The sequence below is a fragment of the Caretta caretta genome, chromosome 5, assembly GCF_965140235.1.
Source record: "Caretta caretta isolate rCarCar2 chromosome 5, rCarCar1.hap1, whole genome shotgun sequence".
NCBI classification, from domain to species: Eukaryota; Metazoa; Chordata; order Testudines; family Cheloniidae; genus Caretta; species Caretta caretta.
The window spans coordinates 101382027-101408200 of NC_134210.1; the positions used below are offsets into that span (position 1 = coordinate 101382027).

The window sequence follows — 26174 nt, forward strand, 5'->3', positions numbered from 1 at the left end:
TCTCCAAAGACACCTAAACAATCTATTTACACACTAAACAAGACCAGATCATGCAACACCTTGGAATCAAAAGCTTGATCCAAATTCTGCTTAAGTCAATTGAAAGACTCCCATTGATTTCAATGGGGTTTGGATAAGGCCTCAACTCCCGTGTAAATCGATGGAGCTTTGCCTGCTTAAGAACTGCAGGACCAGAATGAATTAAGGGTCTGTATTACTGTGAATGTATTTCAATAAAATACAATACTTAGAAATAAAAACTTTGTTTTACATTCAAAATATATTTTGCCAACTTTTTCCATTGGCATCAACAAATAAAAATGGATCAAACTAAACAGGACTGGTCTTAAAGCTGTGAAGGTATTGATCATCCTAGAGAAGAACGACACCAAGAAAAAGGCAACCCACCAACTGAAATTTGTCTTTTTATCTGACTTCCTAAGGTCCAAACTTGGGGGGGGTGGGAGGGGAATTATAAGCCAGCATCCTGCTCTTTCTCCTCACTCTGCCAAGGGGGCACCAACCACCCGAAGGCAGCACCCTCTGCCTTGGCACCACTAATCCCAGCCCAGTGCAGAGGAGGGGCGCAATTGAAATCAAGCCTGCCCTGCATTCACTCTGCAGTGGCAAGTGATGGAGGGGTGGGGAAGGTAGGGAGCTGCAGCATGGGGCTGGGGGGAAGACGGAGCCTGTGCTGGCACCACTGGGGAAAAGATGCCCTGTCCATGCACTACTGCCTGTTACAATAGCAACTCCCTCCCGGAGATGAGGAGGAAGGGTGGGGAGCAGAACTGGCTGTATGGCAGAAGGGGGGTTGTCCTTCTTTTGTGCTGTTTCCTTTGCCCAAAATAAACAAATTGAAAATAAGAAACCATAACCTTTTTCTTTATTTGTTTGCAACCTCTGCAAGAGTGAATCTCTCAGTATCTGTATTATTTGGTATATAAAGTGCCTGGAGCATGATCCTTAGCTAACTAGCAAACAGAGTGTAGATCCTGCCAACTATGCCACTCTGATGCTTCCCCGGGGGTACCCAGGGTTGTGAGGTACCTCCGTAGCACCTCCCCTTAGGGTGAGGAAGCCTTGTCTGTGCCTGTTGTGAGTCTATTCCCAACAGCACTAGCCTCTGGTAACACAAGCACTGCCTTGGCCTCTGTACAGGTTAGCAATAGGCACACACCAATCCCTGCGTCCTCAAAGCATCCCCCTGGAGTGCCCACCCCTGATCCACTGGACCACTCACAGCATTCCCAGATCAGCTCCAAAGGGAACAATACACCCTCTCTTACCAGTTACACCTTAGATTATGCACCAGTTACACCTTAAATTATGCCTCCATTGATCACACAGCACTCAGATATGTTTATAGTAAAAACAAGAAGTTTATTTAACAAAGAACAGAGATTTAAGACAAAGAAAGTAGAATTAATGGAAACAAATGGTTACATATAAAATAAAATCACACATGCTTTTGAGAGCTAAACTTAACTAGCAAGACATTTCCCTATCTCATAAAGGGTAGCTCACTCAAAGTCTCTCTCCCAGCATCAAACAGCTAGACCAGCTGTGATCCTCCATCTATAAAACAAGCCCTGCCTGTCCCCTCAGTGAAGGATGCAGAGTGAGCCGTGGTACCTACAGTTATAGTCCAAAAATCCATATTTTTCACTATAGATCCCTCCTGCCGGTTTATTTCTTTCTGTAAACTCCCTCTCTGGAAGATGTCACAATCCCCTCATTAGCATTTAGCTCAAACTGCATATGGGCATCCACTGTGAACCATATAGTACGCAGTTTACTAATTGCCAGACAGACAGACATCTCTTTCCTGAAAGAAAACTTGACTAATCACCTTTTGGTGACCAGCCCCAAGTCACTGACCTTAAGAACATAACCTTCCGTATATATCCATAACTCCTTCCATATTATCCCTACATACATTTTCTAATGATTATGATGATCAATGTGACACAGGCTTTCAGTAGAGACTTTGTGACACTCTTTGTTGAATTAGTATGTAGATACCCAGACCCCGGGGATCCCAGTAACACTTATGCACCACTGTGCCCTCTGCCCATTAGTACCAAGAGGTCCCTGGGTCACAGGGGAGCAGGCCTGGCTGTGGGGCAGAGAGGAAGACCCTAAAATTCCTTCCCTCAAGGAAGCCTGAAGCCAGCTGGGAGGGGGGTAAGGGAGATGAGGCTCTGGGAAGGGTATAGAAAGGGGGGTCCCAGAAAGGGGTGAGCACAGGGGCTTGTGGCGCTCCTCTGTAGTTTCTAATGCTCTGTGGTTTTTCAATGGGAAGCTAACTGGTTTGAAGTACTATGTAGAAGTACTCAAAAATTGTCCATCAAGTTGTTTTTTATTGTATATTTAAATTCCAATCTGAAAATTTGCTCCCCTTTCCCCCCAAGAAATATCTGAATTGGCACCACTGGCACTGCGATGCTGTGCACCAAGCAGCCATGTCCAGACTGCAGCCCCAGCTCTAGCCCCAGCCCCAGGGGACAAGACCTGCTGTTGCAGTGTGGGTGCCGGCGGGCTTGCCCTGAAACACACCCACACAGGGGGCCTTCCCAGAGCACTAGGCCTGCAGCTCACCTAAAACATTCCCATGACCCACTGGGAAATGCTGCTGTATGTGACACACCAAGACCCATCTAGGGAATGGGACTTATTTAACACATCAGTCCGAACTGTACAGGTATCCCATACACAAGCCAAATGTCTCATTCCTTCATAACTTACAGAACAGTTTAACAACAGGACATCCTATCCAACTTGGCCATTGGGATTACTCTCATGCTTAAAGTTAAGCATGTGCCGAATCAATGCCTTAGATATTAACTAGTACACTTAGACCTGATCTCATGTGGTGCTGAACCACCTCCATATTTGGAGTCTGAGAGTGGAGGGCATGCCACAGCTCTCAGACATGAACCTTTTCAGGGGGGGAAGTGTAGTCAAACAACACTCTAGCTGGGGCTATAAGAGTGTCCCTCTGGCACTTAGAATTGTTGAATTGGGGCCTACCTAGCAAATTGCTTTAGGCATGTGTTTGACCATAATAGAATGGATGCTCACACTTAAAGTTAAGCATGTGCTTCAGTGTTTTGCTGCACTGGGGCTTTAATACACCAACTCTTAGCCTCAAGCTTCAGAGGGGTAGCCATGTTAGTCTGGATCTGTAAAAGTGGCAAAAAGCTCATGCTCCTATACGTCTGTTAGTCTATAAGGTGCCACAGGACTCTTTGCCTCAATTTCCCCATCTGTAAAAATAGAGATGAGATTTACTTACCTATTCTGCAGGGTGTTGTGAGGATTAATGTCTTTAAGGCACTGTGAAGAATAATCTAAGCACTGTTTAAATACTTACATTATTGTCATTCTGTGGCAACTCTTTTTATAAACAGAATCTATGGATTTAGCATACAACTTGGATAAAAAGACAGACTGGTACCTCGGAAAGGTTTGAATTTGTTCTCCAGATCAAATTCTTGTCTTCCCAGCCGAGATAAGTCAACTCTGAGATCGGGGCAAATGGCATATTCTTCAAGGGTTTTGCTGATTTGATAGATTTTGTCTGAAACAGTATCTGGGGCAGGTCCTGGAAGACAAACATTAAGAAGCTTTTATCTGACAATGGCTCACTTTCCAAATACAAAAAGAATCTGTTCTCTATTGTAATCGACTGCAAACCGCTCTGATGTGCTCAAAATAAATAAGCCCAGAAAAAATGGCTGGAGTAAAATACAGATTTTTTTTCCACTTAAAGCAAAACACAGAGTTAATACGTTTCTGTAAGAAACCGAACACTGAAACCAGAATATATTTTTCTGATTTTTTTTTTTTTACTAATAAAAAACATACAAATAAATCATTTTCGGGGGGGGGGGGGGAGCCATGATCATTTGGATGTATTGCTAAAGAAATCTGCCACTCGTGGATACTCTTCAGTAAATCTCAATGTGCGTGTTGAAATAAAACTGGTATTTCATGAATTGCTTATCCATTTTTGCAAATGCTGCAAAGATGTGCTTAAAAAGTCAAAAGTAAATTCAGGTCCAGGATAGCAGAGTGCAATGTACTTCTTCTGTCCAACTCAGTTCAATTTTGACACATGTATGAAGCTCAAATATCTGAGAGTTTTAAATAACCTTATTGCCCTTTGGCCTAAATTTAAAAAAATGCATTTGGTTCACCAGTTTTATAGTAACATTTACCTGCAGAACATCTCTGACTGTTCAACAACACACATTTGTGTTAGAAATTCAAAATTCCTTAATTTGTTAACATACAAATTGATCTGGAGTAAACATGTTAATCAAAGAATATAATTCACATCGCAATTGTATATTAACTGATTTGCTAGTTTTTAAAACTAGGTATATTTTAAAAAGATATACTATAGCTCAAACAGAAGTCATGGGCTTAATGCAGAAATTGCTAGGTGAGGTTCTGTTGTTTTTTTATACAGGTCAGTTTTTATTATCACAATGGTCACTTATGGTCTTAAAATCTATGAATCTATAATATTAAAGCATAGTTCTGCTCTGAAAAATGACGCTTTTTGCTCCCTTAAAGACATTGCTTCAGCACCTTCATACACCTCTTTTACTTCTAATTGCACACCATTCCCAGTAATGTTGTTGAATTCAGTGCAGCTTTGCCATAAAATTAGGGTATCAATCATGCCACATAAGGTAAGTGTAATGCACAATATTCTACAAGGGATTGTGGTAGCAATACAGACAATGATTGCTTAACTTCTTGTTATAATACAATCATTTAGCTAGGAAGAGACCTCTGCTCATTTCATTCCAACCCCTCCGGAGAGTCAGGACAGATTTCATTAGTCCTAAATCACTCTTGATAGATGGGTGTCTAGTGATAATATTTCCAGCTGAAGTGATACCACAGCCTCCCCTGGCAGCTTGCTCTACTGCCTAACTGTTCTCATAGTTAGAAAGTTTTTCTTAATACTTAACCTATATTTTCCCAGCTGCAACTTAAGCCTATTACTTTTTATTATGCCCTTGTTGACTAATGAGAATAATTGGTCTGTCTCATCTGTTCTTGAGGAAAGTTTTATTTTTAAAGCTTAATAAACTATATGGATTTTGCTTAAAATACCAAAGCAGGCAAAAGAAAAAAACTCCAACTGTTATGCATCTGTCAAGCAGATTCTCGGGGGAGAGGATTTCAGTTTGCTGAGACAGTGTGCCCAGTGGTTAAGGCATGAGACTTTTGTGCTTTAGTCCTGACGCTCCCACTGACTTGATGTCTGATGTTAGGCAAGCCACTTAACCTCTCTGGGATTCAGACATGGGCTATGCACAAAGTTGAACTGGTTTTACATCACACTTTTAGTGTGATTCAACTGATGTGCGTAGAAAAGCCCTAAGTTTCCCCACCTTGAACATGAAGATAATAAATAAAGCTGGGTAAACAAACTGATATTTTAGCTTGCTGGCAGTTCAAAAATAAATAAATAATAAATTTGTTTCAGGTCAAATTAAATGTTTCATTCTAACTGACACAAACATTTCATTTTGATCTTGAGCATTTTTAAAAGTTGTGGGGGTTTTATAATAAAACTGAAGGACATTTCTAAACAAGAAGTTGTTTCAAATTGAAAAGTCAAAATGCTAATGTTTGCAAATGTTGAAACAAAATATTGACTTTTTCAGAATTTCCCTCTTTCTTTCGACACAAACAGAAATTCATGAATCACTTCAGTGTCACCGAATCTGCATTTTTTGCCAACAAATTTCAGTTGAAAATTTTGCCCAGTTCTAATAACAACATTCACTTTTGTAAAGGATAGGAGATTTTCAGATGAAAAAGCACTATAAAGTACAAAGTATTATTAATCATTGTTATGATGTATTATGGAAGCATAAAACAAAGTAATAAAATGATCTTTACAGGTGAATGTCCATGCTTAAGAAAATGAGGGACTAGACTGACAGTACTAGCTAAAGTCTCATCTCTTGTCTACACACAAATTATATCACTTTAACTGTACCAGTGTATTTAAAGCAGTACAACCCTTTGTGTGGGTGAAGTTATACTAGTTTAAATGTACTTATACCAATATAGTTTGTTCCCATACAGGAAGACAAGGGCACAGTCCCTTAGGTGCTTTTGAAACTCCCAACCTTAAAGCAAATGCCAATATATGTATGATGGAAATGTGAGTAGAATAGGACTCCATAATGTTAAGTTCCATAAAGTGAGTGATAGCTCGCCTGGAGCAAGGTGTCTCAGGCTGCAAGTTTTCAGTACTCTTCTAAAAAGAAATTAAAGTTAAACTCAAAGAATTGGCCACCTGGCCCTTTAAACTTCAAAACAAAATACCCAGTCTGTTGCACCACTTAAGTGAAGATGCAGTCTGATGGTTAGGCCCTGGCCCAGACGCAGGCCTGGGGCTTTGTGTTAGGACTGAGATTTTCCTCTCCTACCTCAGCTTCATCCACTACTTCCCCTTTGGTAATGCAGGCAAGCCTTCTTAATTTCAACTGGTGGTTCCTGATTGGCTGTGTCCTCCTCTCAGCCCTTCTAGGACCCAGTCTTGTTGGTACCTGAGACGGAATGGCTTTTCTAAGCAGGAGGGGTGCCAGGGTGACAAATCCTCCAGCAGGGGGCAGAGTAGACTTGGTACACCCTATCACTAGGGCCCTACCAAATTCATGGTCCATTCTGGTCAATTTCATGGTCATAGGATTTAAAAATCATAAATTTCATGATTTAAGTTTTTTAAATCTGACATTTCATGGTGTTGTAATTGTAGGGGTCCTGACCCAAAAAGGAGTTGTGGGGCAGGGTCACAAGATTATTGCAGGAAGGTTGCGATACTGCTACCCTTACTTCCGCGCTGCTGCTGGCGGCAGCGCTGCCTTCAGAGCTGGGCAACTGGAGAGCGCCGGCTGCTGGCCAGGAGCCCAGCTCTGAAAGTAGCACCACTTCCAGAGGCAGCACAGAGGTAAGGATAGCATGGTATGGTATTGCCACCCTTACTTCCGCGCTGCTGCCTGCAGATCTGGGCCCTCAGTCAACAGCTGCTACTTTCCGGATGCCCAGCTCTGAAGGCAGCAGCGCAGAAGTAAGGGTGGCATGGTATGGTATTGCCACCCTTACTTCTGCTCTGCTGCTGGCAGGGCACTGCCTTCAGAGTGGGGCGCCAGACCAACAGCTGCTGCTCTCAAGCTGCCCAGCTCCGAAGGCAGCACAGCAGTAATGGTAGCAATATTGCAACCCCCCTAAAATAACCTTGAGACACCTTGCAACTCCCTTTTGGGTCAGGACCCCCAATTTGAGAAACACTGGTCTCCCCTGTGAAATTTGGTCTTTTGTGTGCTTTTACCATATATTATACAGATTTTACGGGGGATACCAGATTTCACGGTCCGTGACACATTTTTCATAGCCATGAATTTGGCAGGCCTATCATACATCCACTGACAGACTAAGTACAGTCTAAAAAACAGGATGACAAATCCAGCAGCCCTTCTGTACATAGAACACGTATTGACTTCAGAGGGAGCTGAACTAACTGAGAGGTGTAGGTTCAGGACATATTAGATTTTTTTTTCATATAAAAATATATATACACAAAACCTCTCCTAATATTGAAAACTATTTAGCATTCTACTAACACTGAAAAATCCATATAACAGGAAAACAAATAGTTATAACAATCTGGCTATCCTTATCAAAGCTCTGTCCTTGCCTCCGTGGGTCCCGCGTTTCCTGGTGGATTTTGCTAGCCTCAGAGGCTCACTGTGACCCTGCATGTAACCCTTCTCTCTCTAGAGACAAGGGTCACAGTCTACTGAGCCATTTTCATCATAAGCCAGCGAGGGAGGTGAGGAGAAGTTATCCTTCCTTGCACAGTCTCTGTTGTCTCCCAGTCTCGGTGATTAATCAGGGGACAAAGGTGGCCGGGGGGGGGGGAGCCCGGACCCACCCTCTACTCCGGGCTCCAGCCCAGGGACCCTAATAATATCAGCTATGGTAACTGACCTTTTTGAAACATGTACAATTCCCTGGGCTACTTCCCCCATAGCAGCCCTCACTTCCTCAAATCCACTTCACCTTTACCTCAGGGCCTCCTTCCTTGTGCCTGATATGGTGTGTACTACTCAGCCTCTCCAACAGTGCAACTTCCTCCCACAGCTCCTGACATGCATACCCACCTGACTAACTAGGAGGCTTTTAACTAGTTTCAGCCAGCCCGATTGGCTTCAGGTATCCCAATCAACCTAGCCTTCTCCCTGCCTTCTGGAAAGTTCTTAATTGGCCCCAGGTGTCTTAATTGACCTGGAGCAGCTGCCATTTCACTTATCCTGGTACTAGGGATTTGTTTAGCCTGGAGCTAATAGATCTCTCTCTCACTACTTTTCTATAGCCATCTGGCCTTGCCCCATCACACAAGGTATTTCTACCTTTCTGAGATACAGTGATGTAATGTGTTATAAAAACACCTACCTCCATTGGAAACATTAAACTTGACTCCAAATTCTCCTCCAGGTCCTCCAGGACTGTGACTAGCTGTTAGAATAATTCCGCCAGCTGCTTTGATCTTTCGGATAATACATGAAACAGCAGGTGTGGATAAGATGCCATTCTGGCCAATAACCAATCTTCCAATCTAAATGAACCAGAAAAATAAGTCTAATTACATTTGAGTGATGCTGGCATTTCATCTCGGAATGATATCAACTTGCTAAATAATTATACCTATATATGTATATCTAATATATAGAAACATGACTCAATTCCCAACGTGGCTGGAAGCGCAAGACATATAATGCCAGTATTTAAGCTAGCTCTGGAACAACTACTGTATAACTAAGAATTTTGGAAGTTAAATCTGTAGACCCCTGCTGATGACAGACAACGTTTTGAATTCTACAGTGTGAAGTAGCCATATGTAGTCAAACTGGCGACTCCTCGCAAACAAATATTTCTTTCAAAGATAAAACTTAAATTAATACATGATAAGACTGAATTTGACCTTCACCTTAAAAAATATGTAACCCTCAGTAAAAATTCATTAACTTCACCTGTGTAATTTGCTGAAATACTTAATTAACTTACACAAATTGTAAAGTATTTTTGCATGACTATTTCATTATTTGGATCGCATACTTATACCTAAACATGTACAAATTAGACTTTTTAGACACTATTGACCAAATTCTGCTTTCAGTTACACAGCTGGGAAGCTGGAGTAACTCCACTGCAGTCTATGAGCAGGATTTGGTCTTAAGTAGACAGTAAAGCAGGGACACCCAAACTTTGGAGGGTCACACTGGCCATTGCCAAGAACAATATTTAGGCCCCACTCCTGCTGTTGGATTCACACAGGCAGAACTATGCACCTACACAGAACCCCAAGAAAATCCATGGGGCCTCACACAAGTGCAAACGTCAACTGTGTGGATCCGATTGCAGGGCTGGGGCTTTAATTAGCATAATCGAGAGCAGATAGCAACTGCCTTTCACGAAGTGGCCTTTCAGCTGGATCAAGGAGATCATGGCATGCTAGGGCCTACATCTCTGTGAGTCATACCTCTATATCGAAGATAAGGACACCAATGCCCTGGCTGTAGAACACAGTGACCTGCATTTGGCCTGCGGGGTCACTCTTTGGCTAGTCCTGCTGAAAAGAGTGTGAACCCCAAGCTATCTTTGAACACAAGAAGTTCCTGTCCATTCTTAAAATACAACAACTTTTCAGGGGGCAGTTATTAAACATGGACTCAACGCAGTCAGTATTAACTGAAAATCCACCCCAAGGTTACAATTTCAAAAACCTTATTCTCATTCCTAGATAGACACCACAGTTTCAGCTCATTAGAAATATAATCCAGGAATCAATCATAAATATATGTACAGGCATTTTATAAAAGAGTTCTATTCAACGGAAAACAGGCAGATGATAAAATCAGTGGGAAGAGGTTAATGTCACAGACAAATAATGAGGCATTTGCATGCAGAACATTAAAGGGATGTTGCCAGCTTGATTTTTTTTTTTTAAACTGACTCATTTTAAAAATGCCAGTCAGTGTCTCTCTGAAAGAAGAGGTAGTACAAAGAAGTACAGCTCCCCCTCCCCTGCTAAAAGCAGGAGAGCTCTGTCTCCTGTCCCCTTCTCTGGCTTGGGGAAAGTATAAATAACCTATCCTAACTAGCTGCTGAAATGGGAACTCACCAGTCTCCTGCCTGAAGTGGGAGCAATTGAAGTTCCTGGGGCTCCCATCGTTCCTACCAGCATGGGAAGCAGCAGCAGCATACAGTGAAGTAGAGATGTCCCTTATCTTGTCTCCTCTATATTAAGATCTGTTCCCTCACCTGCCTCCCTCTCCCCTCCCTTTCCCTCCCACTCTAAAGGCAGAGAAGGACAGAAGAGGAGACATGCTTCCCTTAGTTTGCCCCCCTTAGCTTGCCCACCATTCCATGCGGAAAGAACTGTCATGGCCCTGTCAGCTCCCTCTCCCTGCATGGCAGTTCACAGTACGTGCATGGAAGACTGAATTTTGGAGAGACAAAGGGGAGAATGTGGGGTACAGTAGGATTGAGTGATTGAGGAAGGAAGGAAGGAAGGAGAGTACAGAACTAGAGCTGGGCGGGAAACAATTCTCCAATCTCATGAAACATTTTCAGAATTTTGGAAATGTTTCCCATTCTGAATTAAGATGAAAAGTCAACATTTCAAAAATGTTCATGAACCAAAAATCCAGAGGGCAAAATTGGTTCAGGTCAATTGAAAAGTTTCATTTCAATAATTTCAACATATTTTTATGTTTGAATGAGAAAACCAAACATTTTGATTCAAAAAATGTTAAAATGGTATGTTTCAACACTTCTGAAACCTTTTTTAAAAATTGTGTCAAGAAATTTGTCAAAACTGACCTTTCCTACAAAAAATTGCTGAAACTGCATTTTTCAATTTTCCAACCAGATCTATACAGAAGTGCCTAGAGGTAAAAAATGGAGAGTGCTGCATATGGAGAGGAATAGAGAAAGTGAAGAACACAGGGCAGGTGTGATGGGGTGTAAAGTGGTGTAAAGCCACCTGACATAAGGAGAGAAGGACAATTCCAAGCCTAGAGGAAGGATGTGACGACTGAGTCCAGAGTCACCTGACAGAAGGTCTGGGAATTATTTGTTGGACTTTTGTTTATTTGACTTTCCATTACCCTGGAAGGTGGGGACTTAAATATGACCTGGCCAGAGGGCCAAGTCACAAGACAAGAGACCACCGCAGGACTGGAGCGATGGTCGGCGGGGGCACTAGAGAACACAGAACTGCTACACCAAATCCAGCCACAAGGGGGCAAGCCAGCAGTCAGTCTATTCTTCCACAGGAAGTTCTGATGGAGGAAGTAATGGAAAACTTACTCCTAGAGATGAAAAATTAAAGAAGAAAAGAGAGGTAGACAGACGGGATGGGCAAAAGACGAGGGCTGAAATCCTGGAACCAGAATTTCACCCCCAAAACATTTGAGAGGCATAGTCCAAAACACTTTAAAGGTTGCTAGTACTAGTGAGACTTTTCCTTCTGAACAAACCCTGGTTTTAGGTAATGAACCTCAGAAGGTTGTGAGAAAAGTATACGAAGCAATGTCTCTTCTTAAAGGCTTCAGAGTAGCTGCCGTGTTAGTCTGTATCCGCAAAAAGAAAAGGAGTACTTGTGGCACCTTAGAGACTAACAAATTTATTTGAGCATAAGCTTTCATGTATCCGATGAAGTGAGCTGTAGCTCACGAAAGCTTATGCTCAAATAAATTTGTTAGTCTCTAAGGTGCCACAAGTACTCTTTTTCTTCTTAAATGAAAATTCATGATTAAATGGGAAATGAAGCTGTCACAGCTTTTCAAATCAAAGTTGTGGGCACCATCATGTCTTTATTCTTTTTCAATAGCATTAGTTAGAGCTGCAATAGGGAATTGTAATTCATGGTACAGTATCAGACACCAGTAAAGTGAGCAGGATAGCAAGTCACTTCTACTACAGATGTTGGATACACTGTATTCCATAAGGAACCTTGCTTCCTGTACTCTGGTCCTGCCTGAAATTCTTTCAACAGAGATCCTTGGTTATATATCACATTGGGGAAAAAAAATTCCCCAGCTTTTCAGTGCCAAGCACTCTGGAATTTTGTATCTTGGAATATTTGAACTCTCTGAGGAATGTAACAGAGATAATTGGATGCTAATTCAACTTTTGCTACTGGTTGATAGGTCAGTTATTTGTAGAAGGTGGAAAAACCCTGACTCTTCATTCATTTTGGACCCAGTTCAACAGGCTGGGACCATTCAACTCTATAAAATCTGTGCAGATGTACTTTGATAAGGCTTAGAAATTCACTCACCTAACGTGTGCTTCTGTGGATTATTTTAGCAAAAAACAGATTATGTAAATTGGAATGTTCAACAGCTAAACTAAGCACAAGATACTTTTTTCAACTCTTACAAGTGGTTTGACACTTCTTTTTCACTGTCCATCACAGCTTTGTGCTTTTAAACTGTTCAGAACTTTACATTTGATTAACTGATCTTTCTATCTTGAGATTTGATTTGGATATTAACTTCACATTTCCCCCCACAATTTTATGCTGCTGATATTCATGGAGACCGTACATGTTTTTGTTGGGGGAGGGGGAGGCAGGGGAAGAAAAAAGATTTCAAAGTTGTGATTATTAACTATAGAAAGTCTTCACGGAGTGTTTTATTCCTTAACAAAATACATATCTACCCTACTAGAACTGCAGAAAATACTGATGAAAACAAAAATAAACAAACACTTTTGTCCCCAAACAAACAAAACAAAAAACCACATGTGCTGAGATTTTCATTTTTTTCAATGTAAAGTCAAAAGTTTCCATGAAAGCAGACACTAGCTGTGAAAATGTTCATTTAGTTAAAATCCCAATTTTCTGTTGAAAAACAGCTTTTCAACTGAAAATTGTTTTTAACCAGCCATACTGGAAGCAGTATATGTGCATTTAATATGAATATGATACTGAATTTTGTATCTGCTTAATAGATGTTTTGAACAACGTGCTTTCTATTCCAGCTTCATGAGATCAGTCCTTCCATACATGATCCTAAAACTGAGTAATTAAAATCAGCCTTCACAAATGTGGAACTTCGTGCAAGTACTACATATAAACACAGCTGGTCATTTGTGCTATCAGCAAGAGAGTGGGAGAACACAACTTTATTTATTCCTAAACCTTACAGTGAGTGTCATTGGTGCATGTTGTTGGAGTTACATGAATCTATTTGTTTTTGTGGGATTCTCTCAGACGCTATCAGCCTTTGAATTAACTGCATCACTGCTGGACTCCCCTGCAACCTCTTTCAGATGGCAGAATAAAACAGTCTTCTTCCAAGTGCCATCATTTGAAATGCTATCACTTCACTGCTGATTAACAAACTATAGAGGGCAGTACTAAAAGTACATTTTTTCCAGGTTGGACCTTTTAGTTCACTCAATGTGAAACAAAACGGATGTTTCACTAACTGACAAAAGCTACTTTATGGCCATATAGTACTTTCCCCACCTTTTAAGGCATTCTGTGATCCTCAAGTGAAAGGTGCTATATTATCATTTCCTTCATTCAACAGTTTGGGAATTCAAACTGCTTCACGAACACTTTCCATTTTCCCTATGCTTAACTGCTGAAATACAATCCCTCTGGGACAGAACAAGGAAGCCATTTTGCCCTGCAAAATAGCTTCCACTTATTGTTGCCTGATTTTTGACAGATGCTTTTTTTCCCCTTAGAAAACAGACAGGCTAAAAAACTTCATCCACCAGGAGACAAGTTGAAACCACCAGAATCTAAATAAACATTTCAGACCCAGGTTTGCCAGAGGAAAGGCCAGCATATTTACTGCTAGACCACCTACTGCTTTATTCCACCCAGTACCATGCAACTAATTATAAGCAGAAATAGAGAAATATTCTGAGTTGTTTTGAATTAGATTCTGTCCTTTTATGGCTTCTTTTCTGTCTGTAAGGCTGCTTTTAGAAAGCATGCCACTTCTCTCAAGATCCTTATATTGGTGTTGTCACTTAACCGCAACTGCCAAACAACACTGAGGGGTTTGAGAAAATACACAGAATTGCTTGACAGATTGCAACAAACTTTCTGCTAGCCTCCACAATCTTTATGTATGAATATTTCTTTAAGGAACACAGAGGCATGTGGAAAACACATATTAAAAATTGTCTGTTTTGCATCTCAGTCCCCCTCCCCCCTTTATTTTAAAAACTAATGAAGCGGGTAGAAAGGCTGCCATCTATGGCAATGATTCAATCTTCCAACTACAGCTGTCAGAGATGTGTGCCAGCTTTTAAACAGAGTTGCATATATACAAGCCAAAGGGAGTTGACAGGAATTATACTTCACAAAATGCATGAGAACAAGGCTGAATCTATGGAAGTGTTCAACTATGAGTGCATATCTATTGCAGATCAGGGTAGATTACATCAACATATACGTCCAGTTCTATATTCCTGAAGTTTTGTGTTTTGCTGTTTTTGTACACAAAAACAAGTTATTTTAATATTAAACAAAGGAAATATATTCAACATGAATGCACAATTAATGTATTATACAGTGTGATCTTTTTACGTCTTTGTCATTTATATGTATTTCTGTTTACCTGACACTGCAGATTCTATTCTCCCATTGAAATGGATGCTTTAATTCCCATTATTAACATTAATCTGAGTAAATTCCTTACTCTCAAGAAGTAATACAGGCACAGGTGCTGGATCGACAGGTGCTGCACCCCCTGGCTTGAACTGGTTTCCATCATATATGGGGTTTACAGTTTGGTTCAATGTCTCTCAGCACCCCCACTATACAAATTGTTCCAGCACCCCTGAATACAGGCATCTCATTTCTACATTAATTATGTTGAAGTGAATATACAAGTGCTGATAGCTAAATATTTGTGCTGTATATCAATAATGATCCCCCTACGAAGAACTCATCTCTTGAATCCTTGAGTGAAGTGCCCCTATGAAAAGGGCCTGAAGTCTGCGAAGAACTAAACAGCACTCGTATACTAATCATCCCCATGGAGCCTCTTCATCCAGGTATTTCAGGCGCACACACACACACCCCCATATCTTGTCACAGATGTTGCCTGTTGTGTGTCAGAAGCAAACATTAAACTGACATTTAATTCTCTTTAAATAATCGATTCTCAGATTTATTGACCTGACATTTAATAATCTGGTTTGGAAAAGTCAAACCGGTGCTCATTTACCCATTTCTAATTAAAGCACAGATAATACGCCCCTCACATCACTTGATACTGCTATGGCATGAAAACCGTACCTCTGGCACTCAAAGATTTCAACTGCTGCAAGACTAGAATCATTTAAAGTTCTTTATAATACTACACTCTGTACTGTATTCCATATTAGTTTCTGTAATTTTGTATTTAGCATCTGCAGCAGGACAAAGACCGGACTTTTAGCAAACTTAAGGCTGAAAGAATGGCTACCCTAACAAATATTTTGCCAGATTACTTTTAAACATTGCCACCACATGCAGCTGTGCATTTTCAGACAATACAGTAGATTAACATGGAGTCACTTAATGTTTTTTTTATTCTCCCAGTAATCTCTCACATGCTTCAGTCAATTAAACTTGAAAACACATGAAGCAAGTAGATTATGTCCTGAACACTGTGGATCTCTGCTTTCATATCCTTTACTATGGCCTCCCCTGCTTTTGTATGGCGAAGCAGCATGCTACAACGAGGGGCAGAGATAGTATTAATTATTTATACAGTACCAGCAGGGTGCTAGGTTTACATGAAAGATCATGGAAAATACAAACAATGTTGTATTAAAAAGACAACTGGAAAATACCCAAGGCACAATCTAGCACCTGGTTAAAGAATTCAACTTTGAATTGCTGTTTGGGGTCTGTGACAGGGTCGGGCCAGATGGCTACCGAAGAGTAATCCTATTGGGATCCGGGAAGTGGGCGGGCAAAGCCTGCCCACTGCTAAAGGATCCCCCCCCAGCCTAAGAGGGGGATCCACAGGACCTGGACACCAAATAAATCTGGGGGACAATTAATGAAATAACAGGGACAGGAGTGGGGTAAAAGGGTCAAACGAAGGGAACCAATACCCAAGGCAGCAGGCAGGCAAGTTAAAGTTAAACTGCTAAACTCAAGCATTACTAAGTGTGACAGGCTGGGCCCAGGATTCCTGGGGGGCTCAACCTCCAACCCTGCTGTGGTCACCTAGGAGAGGGGCTAGGGTGTCCCCACTCCGGAGTACTCTCTCTGCACTGGGCACTTCTCTGACCCACTGATCATTACATACAAGTTAAAGCAAATGCTATTTATTTAATCAACAATTAATTTTAAAAAGAATAAGGAAAAATGGGAAGGGTTAAAGGAAATACATCAACCCGCTCTGTGGCAGGGAACTTCACAAACAGTGTCTCTGGAATGTCAGGGCAGTTCACAGTCTGTTCCTTTTAAGTCCCAAGCCTTCTTCTGAGGCCCTGGCTGTGCTGCAGGGATGCTGTGGGTTGGACACTTGCTCTGGTGGTGGCCTCACGCTCTCAGGCTCTAAGTGGAAGGATCCTTCTTCCCAGTGTCGTCCCCACCCTGTCGGGGTTACAATCCAAGCCTGGCCTGCAGAGCCTCTTGGCTGAGGTGTCTCCCTGAGCTGGGCCTGCTGCCCAGGGTCCCCCTCGCTCTCCCCAGCTGCTCACCGCACCCAGCTCCAGCCCCAGCTGCACCACTCTGTCTCTGCACTGCTCTTGCTGCTCTGCCTCCAGGACAGGTCTGCTCTGCAGGCTGCTTCTGTGACTCTGCTCCCAGCACTGACCTGCTTCATGGGCTGCTTTTCTGGCTCCGGTTGCTGCAGCTCTCCTCCCAGGGCAAGTCTGCTCTCTCTGGGCTGTGCCTCTGGCTTTGGGGCTGCAGCTCTGCTCCCAGGACAGGGTCTGCTCTCTCTGAGCTGCTTTTCTGGTCCCCCTGGATCTGGCACAGCCCTGCTCCCCAGCTTAGCTCGGGCCCCTGCTTTCTCCTTAGCTCGGCCCCACTCTGTCTGACCCAGGCAAATCCAGCTCACACGGAGGACAGGACCTCCCTGGCCTCCTGCCTCTCTGATTAGCCTGCCCGCCCTGTCATTCAGGCTGACCTGGAGCATTGGCCTCTCCCCATTGTTCCTGGGGACTATCAGTCTCAGGGTCCTGGTTTCCCATAGACGTTCCCCTTTTAGTACTGGGAGCTAGCCAACCAAAACACCCCCACTGAATGTTAGTAAGGGGGCAACAGTCCCCTTACACTAAGCAGGAAAGCAAGATCATGCTCGAAGTGTTCTCCTACCACATAGCAGTGCAAAGACGGCTTCTTTCACATGGCTATTGAGGCAGCAAGCAGGTGCAGAAAGCAGGACACGATTCTCTCTGCTCCTGCAATCGCTTTTATGGCCAAATCACAGCATCCTGGCTCTGTGGGGTCTCTTTTCCCCCTATCCAGCCCATCAGCCAGGTATCTTTGCAGGATGTGATTACTAGCCAGCCCCAGGTGGGCCTTCCCCATGCTGCTCAAGAGCACAACCAGCAGCTAGCCACTGCTGGCTAACCCATCCCTACTCTGGTCACACACAATTCAGAATCAAAAGAAGTATACATTGGCTACAACACTGAGTGAGCCAGATTGTGGCTGCCCTGTAGTGGGACGCACAGATGGAATGCTGGGTGACTCACAAAACAAGAACAAGGGGGCATCCAGGCCACGGAATGACAACACATTTAAAGCTGATAAAAGAAAATCTTTTATTATTTTACATACCGGAGGCATGATTTACCATAGGGATTGGATGTGCCTCCTCCATGGCAGAGATACAAGCTGAGTTTGACAGCACAATTTGGCCATCACCCTCCTGGAACTCTGGCCTGGGTAAAAGCTCTGAATACAATTTCATCAAGGCGTCCCTAGGTTTCCTTTGATCCTTCTCGGGGCAGCTCACTTCTCTCCCTGCAACATCACTGCCTCTCCTTTGAGTGAGTTCCTTCTCTCCCAAGGAAGGGGCTCTTCTGCCTTCAGGAGTGATCCCTTTCTCTCCCCTGCTTTCATGGCTAATAACAAAAGAAGCTATGTCCTCAGGAAGATTAGGATACTTTACCAGCAGACATATTTTCACTGTAAAAGTATACAGCATATTGTTAGTATTAGCTCAAAAATCTAAACTAATAATTAAGCTTTCTGTGATATTAGAAGAAGTGGATGCGTAAGGTTGCTCTGGAGGTGAAGAGTCATTGTGTGTGGAGACAGGAAGGTATTTGAATGCCAGTGTAGCCTTACCTGTTGGTCTCCTTGAGTAGTAATGACTGCATTGTCAGAGAATGTATCAGAGTAACCTTAAACCTAAGGATTTGTGGGAATCGTGAGGAGCAATTTGTCCTCTGATAAACACAGCTTTGAGCGACAGTAACAGAGCAAACTCTGTGTCTGACAAAATTTCCCATAATTCAGCAAGGAAGCTCTGCTCCAACAAAGCACAGCAAGTTTGTCAAATTGGGTCTCCACTGGCCATTCTTACCAGATCAAAGAATGCTGGGGTGGGAAAGGGACAGCAGAATGGGGAATGTGACAGGGAGACTGAAGGGATGGGAGAGAAACAGTCAGGAACACAGGAATCTGGCCAACAGGGAAGCTTACCCCAGGTGCTACCTGGACCATTGGCTCACCAATCCTTGATCCTCCAGCTCCTCTGCTTCCTGGTGCTCACCCTCCTAGTTCGTCAGACCCTTAGGCCTCAAGGCCCCCATCTCCTCTGGGTTCTCTGGTTCCCCCAAAGGAAAGGTGCTAGCTTGCTCACACTAGTGTTTGAGGAGCTAGACCCAGATCCACAAAGGTGTTTATCCACAAAGGTGTTTAGGCTCCTAATATCTATTGATTTCAATGAAAGGTAGGTGATCTTTGTGGATCTGGGCTGTCGCAGCCAGCTAGGTTACACAGGGGAGAGCTCCTGCCGCAGCATCCTGCTCCTGACTCAGAACACCAGGACTCCCTTGCTTGGGGAGCCCTAACAGGTCACCTGGGCAGCAATGGTAGGGAGAGCTCCTTTCTGCGGCCTTCTCCTCCAGCAGTCATCCTAAATGCCTAACCATAGCCTTGTTCCGCCTGTCTCCATAGCCCTACACACTCCTCCATGGCTAACCACCATAGATGCTTTCATCCTCATGCCTCCCCAGAGTTCTGCTCACACCCTATACTCCCTGTGCCACTGCATAAAATCCCTCGCTGCCCAGAGCCCTCCTCCAGTAAGCTCTTTGTACATAATACCTGTCTGTTTCAAAATCTCTCATGTCTATCAGCTCATGATTGCTAATCTCATTTCTAAAATATGTTTTCACCAAAATAACTTTTAAATATTAATGTCACATCAGAGATATTGTAAAAATGAATTACTGGGTACAATTTGAAATGTGTACAACGTTTACTTTCAAAGTTAAAAGAACCCAAAGAAAGGACTGAAAAGCAGGTTTAAAATTTTCATAAAGGATTTTCTCTTCCAAAATTAGTAAATTACTACTAAAGATTACATAGAAAATTAAACTCTTTCTTGAAAAGTTATTGTGACAAATTTGGAGAGTCAAATAAATAATTAAAATATAAAATGGAGGGATTTTAGTCCTACTTTCAGTGGAAATTTCAAGGCAACATTAACCAGGGCTACATAACCGATATCTCCAGAATAAATATATGTACCCATTTGTACATGTGAAATAATTCATCAGAAGAAGAATTGATCATCTTATGCTTCTCTGAGATTTTTGAGAACAGAGCAGAATGTATTGCAAGCAACTGCAACACAGTCAATATAAATAATTTGTTTGCCACTCTTGTCTTTTCCCCATACATTGAGGACTAAAAACAGTAGAGAAGAAATTATTTTCATAGTGATATACACACAGCACAAAGTCAAAACATGTAAGTGCTCTCACTGTGAAAAACAACTTACTTTACTTGAGCATTCTTGAAAAATATCCATCCTGCAATAAGTACAAACTTGATATACACCTACTGAATCTTTAGTTATTCCACAAGGTTCAATTTCCTCATGCAGAGTCAAAAAGCATTTCTCAGCTTCCATACCAACCTCAGTCTAAAATAAGGAGTCAAAGACATGATAACACTGCTTCTGTGGTTTTTCAGGATCACCCTGGTTATATATCAAAAATCTCTACCCTGCTGAAGTCTCATGGCACATCCTAAAGGGCATATCAGACAGCATTAGGCATACAGCTCAGGCATGAGATATGCATATGAAAAGGTCAGATTAAAAGTAACAATCCTTTACATTTTTAATATCTGTTCAATACCACCCACATCTAAAAGCATTTTCCCACTTCTTATATGATGTCTCTAATTCTGACTGCTCCTTTTTCTCATTACCACTTGCCTGGGATATTAGATTAAAAGTGCTTTGAGGCACGGCCCACCTTTCCGTCATACGTATTACAGAATCTAGCACAATGGGGCCTTGATCCCTGAGTGGGACAACTGAGTGCTACCGCAATACAAATTACAATAATAATAAAATAATAATAAATAAATAAATCATTCTAGATTGGGATGATGAAAAGCCAAATACAACTGAAATGTTTTCCTCTCAGTTTTAAATCATCTGTCTTATCGCCAGCACATAAAATATTAAAATCCACAACAAAATTAAACATAACATTTAGAGACAAAGAAAGCAATACATGCTCATCAGACCATCTATGGTAAACCAGAGGAAATTACTACCTTTGATAAGTGGGTTTCTGGGCATGTCTCTGCTTCTTTGTTACTAAAGTAGTAAATTACAGTTAAATTATAGCTAGCCCCATAAAGTCATGACACTACATTTTGTCATCTTGAGACAAAAATCTATGGGAAATAAGGGGGAGATGTGCAGAAAGGGGGCTTTTAAACATGGAAGAGGTGGATGAGAAATATGGCTTGGATCTTTGACAAGAAGGAGGGAAATGTGGGTATAATATGTGAAGGGTGTGGGAGAAGGGTGACCACGGATGGGCAAAGGATGGCATAAGGAGAAACAAGTGTTGATGCAATGGGTGCAGAAGTGGGGAGAAGAGTGTAGTGGTGATGGGGTGCTAAAGAGGGAAGAGTAGATTCAGAAAAGGGAGAACGTGGGTGCAATGAGTGGTGGGGCAGACAAGGGAGGGAATGGGCAGATGCAGTATGTGGAGAAGGGGGAAAGAATGGAGGGTTAGTGTAGGGAGGTGAGGATGAAAAGTAAGAGGAGGAAATCATAGATGAGTGCAGACACGGGGGGGAAAGGAGAGTGAGACTACAGTAGGCTGATGGATGAAGGTGGGGGATAAGGGGTTGTAATGTGTGAAGGAGCAAAGGAAGGTATAGAGATGTGCTATGTGGATGGGCATAGGGATGACAGTCAAAAGGGTGTAGTTGGGGAATGCTCTTGGTGGATGGGCATAGAGAAAATGGGGGGTGCAGTAAGTAGGGTTGCCAATTTTGGTTGGACGTATTCCTGGAGATTTAACCACATGACATAATCTTTAATTAAAGATTAATCTTTAATTCCTGGAGACTCCAGGCCAATTCTGGAGGATTGGCAACCCTAGCAGTAAGTGGACAGATTAGATAGATTGGTGGTACTGAGCGCGTGATACAGCACACTGCCACCATAGGTGCCGGTACTAGGGGTGCTGGGGATGCTACTGCACCCCCCGGCTTGAAGTGGTTTCCATCATATACACGGTTTACAGTTTGGTTCAATGGCTCTCAGCACCCCTGACTGCCACAAGGATGGGTGGGTGCAGTGAATGGGTGTGGGGAGCAGTGGTGACAAGGTTATGCAGGGTGGGGAATGGAAGCCACAGAGCTGCAGTGGGCAGGTGGGGGAGCAGAGGAAGAAGCAGACAGCATGGGATTGTGAATGGTGGGGAAGTGGAGTACCCAGGACTGCACAAGTTGGCTGGGGGAAGCAGGGGACATGTGAATGCAAAAGGTGGAGGGAGCAGAGGGCAAGGAGGTGCAGTGGGCACATGAGGGACAGAGGTCATGAGGCTGTAATGTGGGGCTGAGGTGAGGGCAAGGGACTGCAGCATGTAGGCGGCATGGGGAAATGGAGGGCATAGGGGTGCAGTGGGTTCATGTGGGGAGCAAAGGACATGGATTTGCTGTTGGTGGATGAGTGCCGGAAGGGGCCACAGAAGGGAATGGAGGGAGCACAGAAGCTGCAGGTAGGGTGACCAGCTGTCCCGTTTTTAAAGGGACAGTCCTGTTTTTTGGGACTTTTTCTTATATAGGCGCCTATTACCCCCCAGCCTTATCCCGTTTTTTTCACAGTTGCTATCTAGTAACCCTCGCTGCAGGGGATGCAGAGGGCATGGACCTGCAACAGCACGATCAGGACACAGAGGGCATGAGGACTCAATGGGTGGATGCTGGGGAGCAGAGGATACAGGCTGCAGTGGGTGAGTGCCAAGTGGAGAGCAGAAGGCATGGGGTACAGTGGGTGGATCAAGGCATGATTGGTAGTGCAAATGACACAGGCCAGGAGTGGGGCAAGGAGAGGCAGAGGCCACAGGGCTGTAGCAAATAGGTGGATGGTGGGAACCAGAGGACCCAAAGACTCAGTGGGAGGATAGGGAAGCTCTGGATGGGTAAGGGGATGCAGAAAGCAAGGGGGTCAGTGGGTACAGGGGAGCAGTGGGTGGGTATGGGGGATTCAGAGGGCACAGGGCAGCAGAGGGCATGTAGCAACGGGGTGCTGAGGGTAGGGAGTACCAAAGGCACAGGGGGCAATGAGAGGATGCAGAGAGGTGGGGTGCTGAGGCCCCAGGAGAGCAGAGGGCACAGAGGAGCAATGGGTGGGGGATGCAGAGCGTATGGGGGGGGCAATGAGTGAAGAATGCGGCGGGGCAGGGGGAGGGCTCGAGGGAGCAGAAAACAATGGGTGGGAGATGCCGAGAGCTCAGGGGAGCAGAGGGCACAGAGGGGCAATGGGTGGGGGGAGTGTCGAGTGCATGGGGGGGCTGAGGGCCCGGGGGAGCAGTGGAGCAATGGGTCGGGGGGGGGGAGGGGACGCTGAGGGCCCGGGGGAGCAGTGAGGCAATGGGTCGGGGGGGGCGGAGCGCTGAGGGCCCGGGGGAGCAGTGGGGCAATGGGGAGGGGGGAGGGGGCGCTGAGGGCTCGGGGGAGCAGTGAGGCAATGGGTCGGGGGGGGCGGAGCGCTGAGGGCCCGGGGGAGCAGTGAGGCAATGGGTCGGGGGGGGGGGAGGGGACGCTGAGGGCCCGGGGGAGCAGTGGGGCAATGGGTCGGGGGGGGGAGGGGATGCTGAGGGCCCGGGGGAGCAGTGAGGCAATGGGTCGGGGGGGGAGGGGACGCTGAGGGCCCGGGGGAGTAGTGGGGCAATGGGTCGGGGGGGGCGGAGCGCTGAGGGCCCGGGGGAGCAGCGGGGCAATGGGTCGGGGGGGAGGGGACGCTGAGGGCCCGGGGGAGCAGTGAGGCAATGGGTCGGGGGGGGCGGAGCGCTGAGGGCCCGGGGGAGCAGTGGGGCAATGGGTCGGGGGCGGGAGGGGACGCTGAGGGCCCGGGGGAGCAGTGGGGCAATGGGTCGGGGGCGGGAGGGGACGCTGAGGGCCCGGGGGAGCAGTGGGGCAATGGGTCGGGGAGGGGGAGGGGACGCTGAGGGCCCGGGGGAGCAGTGGGGCAATGGGTCGGGGGGGGGCAGGGGACGCTGAGGGCCCGGGGGAGCAGTGGGGCAATGGGTCGGGGGGAGGGCGGAGCGCTGAGGGCCCGGGGGAGCAGTGGGGCAATGGGTCGGGGGGGGAGGGGACGCTGAGGGCCCAGGGGAGCAGTGGGGCAATGGGTCGGGGGGAGGGCGGAGCGCTGAGGGCCCGGGGGAGCAGTGGGGCAATGGGTCGGGGGGAGGGCGGAGCGCTGAGGGCCCGGGGGAGCAGTGGGGCAATGGGTCGGGGGGAGGGCGGAGCGCTGAGGGCCCGGGGAGCAGTGGGGCAATGGGTCGGGAGGGGACGCTAAGGGCCCGGGGGAGCAGTGGGGCAATGGGTCGGGGGGGGGGAGGGGACGCTGAGGGCCCGGGGGAGCAGTGGGGCAATGGGTCGGGGGGGGGGCGGAGCGCTGAGGGCCCGGGGGAGCAGTGGGGCAATGGGTCGGGGGGGGGGCGGAGCGCTGAGGGCCCGGGGGAGCAGTGGGGCAATGGGTCGGGGGGGGGGGCGGAGCGCTGAGGGCCCGGGGGAGCAGTGGGGCAATGGGTCGGGGGGGGGGCGGAGCGCTGAGGGCCCGGGGGAGCAGTGGGGCAATGGGTCGGGGGGGCGGAGCGCTGAGGGCCCGGGGGAGCAGTGGGGCAATGGGTCGGGGGGGGGCGCTGAGGGCCCGGGGGGGCGGCGAGTGCGTGCGGCGGTGCCGAGGGCTGGGAGCTGCAGCTCGGGCTGGCTCACCCCGTTGGCCGCGGCCATCTGCACGACGATCTCGGTGGCCGTCCGGCTGAAGTACCTGCCGTCGCTCCCCACCACCATGGTGCAGCCCTGGCGGTCGCGCAGGTCGATGGAGGAGAGCAGGCTCTGCACGAAGTTGGGCAGGTAGTTGCGCTGGCTCTCGAAGAGCCCCGTGGGCCGCCGCAGCCCCCCACCGCCCGTCGGCTTCTGGTCCTGGTAGGGGGCGGTCTGCACCGTGAGCACCGGGATGGGGCTCCCCTCCATCGCTGCCCGCCGCAGGAACGTGGCTCCCCTCGCCCTGGCCTGCCCGGGACCGCCCGCCGAGGCTTAATCCAGCCCCCTCAGCCGCCTGCCTCCAGAGCGGGGCTCGCCTCGCTTCAGCTCCTGGGCATCGAGCGCCGCCCCCGCCGCCTCGGGCTCACCCTGCCCCGGCCCGCGCTTGGCGGGCTCTCGCCTCCAAAACTCCTGGGGACACTTAGCTGGGAGCCGAGGAGACGCCGGGGCTCCTCGCCGCCCGCTCGCCTCCCTCCACTGCGTGCTGGGCGGCGAACTAGCTCCTCTTTTTGAACAAGGACACCGGGGGCTTGCCAAAGCTTTGCCGCAGCCTCAGCCCAAAATAACCCTGGAAAGAGAAGCTGAGAATTGCTGTCCCCTGCCAGGGATGTAACTGGAGGCGGGGGAGGAGGGGTGTCTGAGCGTCACGCATTTGTTCCCGGGGATCACGTACTTGTCAGCCCTGGAGCTTTCCTTCTTGCACAAAGCAACCCCAACCCCGTGTGGCTCAGAAATCAAGCTGGCGGGCTGCTGGCCTGCAGCAATTGAACAGCTGGGGATTTCCAAGTCCAGAGTGCTTCCGCGCTGTTCCAGATCAGTAATCATGAGATTTTTCACTTCTGTGGCACCTCCCATCTGAGAATCTCAACGGGCTTCACAGATATTAATGAGGGAATCTCACAAGACCCCCGTGAGCTCGGGAAGATACAGATAGGGCGGGGAACTGGGGAACAGAGGGTCTCCAAGGCAGCCTACGGGAGATTCAAGCGTGTAAGAGCAGCTTGAAATCAAACCGTGCCCCGTGCTTAAATGGTGATGAAATAGATGTTGGGGCTCAAGCCATTTCCCCCCCCATGCGTCTGGCCCAGAGAGTTGATGCAGCAGAGAGTTGGCCAGGGGTATGCACTGCCCAAGCCTAAAGGAGACAGGGCACAAATTAAGCACTGCCTGTGCCTTTACTACGGTGCCATCCTTGCACACAGACTTTCTCAAAAGGGGGCATTTCAGAGAGGTCTGCTGCACTGATATTCCTCAACAAGCCACGATACTAAAAATGGATTTCTAGTCTAATAATTCCATTGCTGAGGAATAGTTTGGCATAGGGACAACCACTTGATCTACCTGCCTGAGGTTTCCCATTTAGAAAATCGAGATCACTTTCTCACAGGGATGTTGTGAGGATTGGTGAATCCATAGGTAGAGTACTTTGAAGAGTAAAACCCTTGTGTTTTCATTCTCATTGATTAAAGGCTAAGCAGAGCTGGTAACCTACAGTTTAGATTGACTTAAACGTTCAGTTGTAAGACCCACTGCCAGTTGCTTATGAATCTGCCAAACTTCAACTATTTGGGCTGAAATTTTCCATGCCAAGTACCTGGCTTGGGCAAAAGTTATGTATTTA

At 46.0% G+C, this 26174-nt stretch overlaps 1 protein-coding gene across 1 annotated transcript in view; it reads right to left on the reverse strand.

Moving 5' to 3' along the window:
• PGM5 (phosphoglucomutase 5) overlaps positions 1-25174 on the reverse strand; it is a 106954-nt gene extending 81780 nt beyond the window's left edge. Inside the window, exons 1-3 of the mRNA XM_048849350.2 lie at positions 24503-25174; positions 8491-8653; positions 3461-3607 (exon numbers count right to left, since the gene is read on the reverse strand). Coding sequence (XP_048705307.2) covers positions 3461-3607; positions 8491-8653; positions 24503-24763 — 571 coding nt within the window. The 5' untranslated portion in view covers positions 24764-25174. The remainder of the gene's footprint in view (positions 1-3460; positions 3608-8490; positions 8654-24502) is intronic.
• Between the last annotated feature and the right edge of the window lie 1000 nt (positions 25175-26174).